The 3,714-nt window shown below is 55.1% G+C and overlaps 1 protein-coding gene across 1 annotated transcript in view; it reads left to right on the forward strand.

Annotated features, from left to right (window-relative positions):
- LOC102775155 (microtubule-associated serine/threonine-protein kinase 1) overlaps window positions 1-3,714 on the forward strand; it is a 16,985-nt gene that overhangs the window by 1,106 nt on the left and 12,165 nt on the right. Inside the window, exons 2-3 of the mRNA XM_015566879.1 lie at window positions 1,932-2,010; window positions 3,429-3,460. Of these exons, the coding sequence (XP_015422365.1) occupies window positions 1,932-2,010; window positions 3,429-3,460 (111 nt within the window). The remainder of the gene's footprint in view (window positions 1-1,931; window positions 2,011-3,428; window positions 3,461-3,714) is intronic.

A 3,714-nucleotide genomic window follows, 5' to 3' on the forward strand; every position in this document is an offset into this window, starting at 1 on the left:
TTGCTACCCGCACGGAACGCGGTGGCCGAGCGTCCTGCCGCGCTGGGAGCCCCGCCCCTCAGGCGCCGCCCGGGGATCCAGGGCTCTGAAGGAGGGGGTGCAGCTCCACTCTGAGGAGAGCCTGCGGGGCGCCCGGCCCGCCGGAGGGGAAGGGGCCGGGGCCGAAGTCATCACCCTGGAACTCCGCCGGGCTGGGGTGAGGGGGTCCAGAGCAAAGTTACTGCCCCAGGGCTCCCGCCCCTCGGGGCCGCCAGCACCACCGCAGCCGTAAACATGTTTGTGCGGCAGCCTCGCCCCTCGCCACCTCCGGTGCCTTTTGGAGGTGCGGGGACCCTCCGAGACGTCCATGCACCTGCCCAGCCACCAGGCTGCTTCCTACTGACCTAATTGGACAGGCACCGAGACAGCCTCGCTCTTTACTGCCCTCCCCTCCACGACACCTCCCCCATCCTCAAGTCCAGCGCAGCTTGTGGGTGGGCGGGAGCGATTTTTAGCTCCTTGCAGCCTTAGAAGATGCTGGTCTCCAGGCTGCGCAGGCGCGGGAGGCGTGGGCCCACTGCTCGGAGTCGGACACTGAGGACTGTTGTGGAGTGTAGGGAGGCGGGGACACATCGGGAACTCCCACTTCCGGGACGGGTGGGGATTGTGACGCTGAGAAGGGTCTTCTCCGGTCTTTGGTGTGTCCTTCTAAGGGTTAATAGAGCGGTTTGGTGTTGCTCCCAAATAGACCTCAAAGGGAAAACTGATCCAAGCTTCACCCCAAGGCCTGCCTGGGGTCTGGTCCTTCTAAGCCTTTTTGGAGCTCAGGTCTGTGCTAGATGATCCGGAGGGGTTTAGATAAAGCCTGATGGGGTCCCAGACCCAGGCTCCATCTCTTGGCTGGAGCTTGGGAAAAGAAGGGGGGGGGTGGTTTCTAACCCTCATTCAGGGCCTTGTCCTTTTCCGGACTTCTCTAATCCACCATCCCTGAGGTTGGAGGCCAAGGTGAGCTGATCAGTCACTGCAGCAGGAGAAATCGGGGTCAGACAGCAGGAAGGACTTTCCAGGTGTCTGGATGATGCTGGAGCCAGACCTATGTTGCAAAGCTATTTTGCTTTCACACAGAGCTCAGATGGCCTCATCTGGGAGCCTTGGACTCTGTAAGTCTTCCCTCTCCGTTCCAGGCCTGACTTAGGAGAAAGGGTTCTGAGGGAAGGGAGGGAGCTGCGGCAAAGCCAGAGCAAGCGCTGAAGGAGCCAGGCCGGGTACGCGCTGTCGGATCTCCAGGAAAAGGGAGGGGAGGGGAGGGGCCTGCCTGAGCTGTGCCCCCGCCCTCCAGGCCGGCGCCGATTCCCATTGGCTCAGCGCCACGCGGGATTTCTGTCTCCCGCAAGACCACACCTCCAGCCCAGGATCCTCCCACTCGCCCTCCAGTCCACCCGGAGGCAGCCACTAGTTTTTGCCACGGGCGCGAGTCTTGCTCCTACCTCTTCCCTCTGGCAGGGTCGGGTTAACCAGTTCGTTGCCTGGATACACCCTCACGCTGGTGCAACCCCTTAAGAACTGTCCCACAACCTGTGAGCGCCCGAGGGTTCCCTGTGAGCAACTGGGATCGTTTGGACAGCATCCGGGTTCCCATGCCCTGTTCGCAGCGCCGTCCATTAACCCCAGGGAGAAGCAGCATCTGCTTGGCAGAGCCATTCTGCAGCTGGGGATGGATGTGACGTCTGTTACACTGACGCCAAGGATCCAAATCCTCTCCGGCTCCAGTTTGCCCCTTTGTTCGACCTCAGAATGTTTAGGACCGCGAGCGGATGGAGCTAGGTTTGAGGACTTCTCCGGGAGGGGCTTAAAGGTTCCTCAGGAGCTCACCTTCAAAAGCCAAGTGTCCCCAGGTCTGGCGGCCGGGGCTCCGTGGCCAGAAAATCCAGGTCTTGATTTCACTTGGGCCATTGCAGTCTTGCAGCCGGCCTGGCTGGTCCAACATGCAGCTCATTCAAGCTGATCCTGCGAAGAAAGGGGGAAAACCCGGTATGGATTTCAAGTCACCCAGTGGCTCTGTGGGGCAGGACTGCTGCTGTAGACATTGTGCCCTTTGGCCCCAACCATACCTGTGTCCTCTGTACATGGGAGTGGGAAGTCCCTCTGGCCCATCTCCTGTCACGCAGGGTGTCCATCCACAATAGTTCCTGTGACCTAATATTGAGCATTAACTATGTGCTAGGTATCATGCTGAGGTGTTAGGCACCTGCACCATCTCACAGAATTCTCTTTGAGGCACAACTATTAGAAGGTCATTTGCCAAGAAGCAAAGCTGGGATTTGGACCCAGGGCTTTCTGCTTTCAGGAATCCCAAAGATGATGAATTTCCTCCTGGTTGGAATCCCCCAAAAATGAATTTTTGAAACCGTCACCCAAATTTTGCAGCTCTACCCAATCCCCTTTATTCACATCAGCCTGTGGACTCAGGAGTGGCTGGAAGGTGGCACCCCTCTCCCCATTGCTCTCAGAAGAGTTCAGACCTATGCAATTTCTGGTCCCTATAGTAACTTCCTGTGTGCTTAGCAAACAGAATATGACCATTCTCTGATGTGTACACATAAAATTAATGTCTACTAATTATTATCACTGCCGTTGTCAAAAAAAGACCACCTAGCCATCATCCAATCCCCAATTCAAATCTCGGTTTTGAGCCACTCTAACTATACCCATCCCCAACCCTGTGGATCTGCCTGGGAGTGGGGTAAACCCTTGGAATGTGGAGGATTCATTCATTCATTCATTCATTCAACCTTTCATACCTGAGCATGCCAAGTTCATTCCTGCCTCCATGCCTTTGCAGTTTCCTCACCTTCAATGCTTTCTCCACAGGTGCTCCCATCTTAAAAGTCACCTCCCCAGAGTAGCTCTCTCTGACCTTCGTGACCCTTCCTAGCCATTTCTCATCATATCTCCTCGCTTAATATTTTTTTAATTCATGACACTCATTACTGTCTAAAACGATGCAATTCACTTCTATATTGATATTTTTTTGTCTGCTTTCCTCTTCTAAATGCTGGTCCCAAAAGGGCAAGAATTTTTGTTTCGTTCAGTGCTGTGTCCCCGGTACCTAGCACAGTGCCTGGCATACATACAGCAGGTGCTCAAGAAATATTTTTTAAATAAAGACTCCTATTTCATTTGCACATACATACATTGAGATGCCAACTCAGGAATCCTCTATGGGGCTCTGTGCTGGTCTCTGATGGTCAGGGGAAGAATCAACCTGATAAACACCCCCCCCCCCCGCCCCTGCAGTCCTCAGCGCATGGCCAAGGGTACCAGCGATGATGCTGGTGAGGGGCCTGTGCCACCCAACTTCTGCTCCTCCAGTCCAGGGGGCTGAGAAGACGCCGGCTGTGGCTGCTGGCCCATGCCGACCTCTATCTTTTTGCTCTTTTGCCTTCCAGAAGGATTTGCCCCTGCCCCGGAAAAGCAGCAGGTGAGCCTTGGGGAGACCTGCGCTGGGCTGGACGCCCCTTCTCCAGCCAGGGTTGGGGTGCAAGGCAGGCGCGGGCGGGGCCTGGCGCATTGGTGTCCAGCAGTTCTTCTATTTACAACAGTCTCTTTAGTATTTTTTGCACTGCTGACTTGGTGGTGATAAACTCCCTTAGGCTTTTTTTTTCTGTGAAGCTCCTGATTTCTCCTTCAATTTTGAATGATAGCTTTACTGGATAGAGTATTCTTGGATTTAGT

This window comes from Myotis davidii, unplaced genomic scaffold (assembly GCF_000327345.1).
Source record: "Myotis davidii unplaced genomic scaffold, ASM32734v1 scaffold543, whole genome shotgun sequence".
Lineage (NCBI taxonomy): Eukaryota > Metazoa > Chordata > Mammalia > Chiroptera > Vespertilionidae > Myotis > Myotis davidii.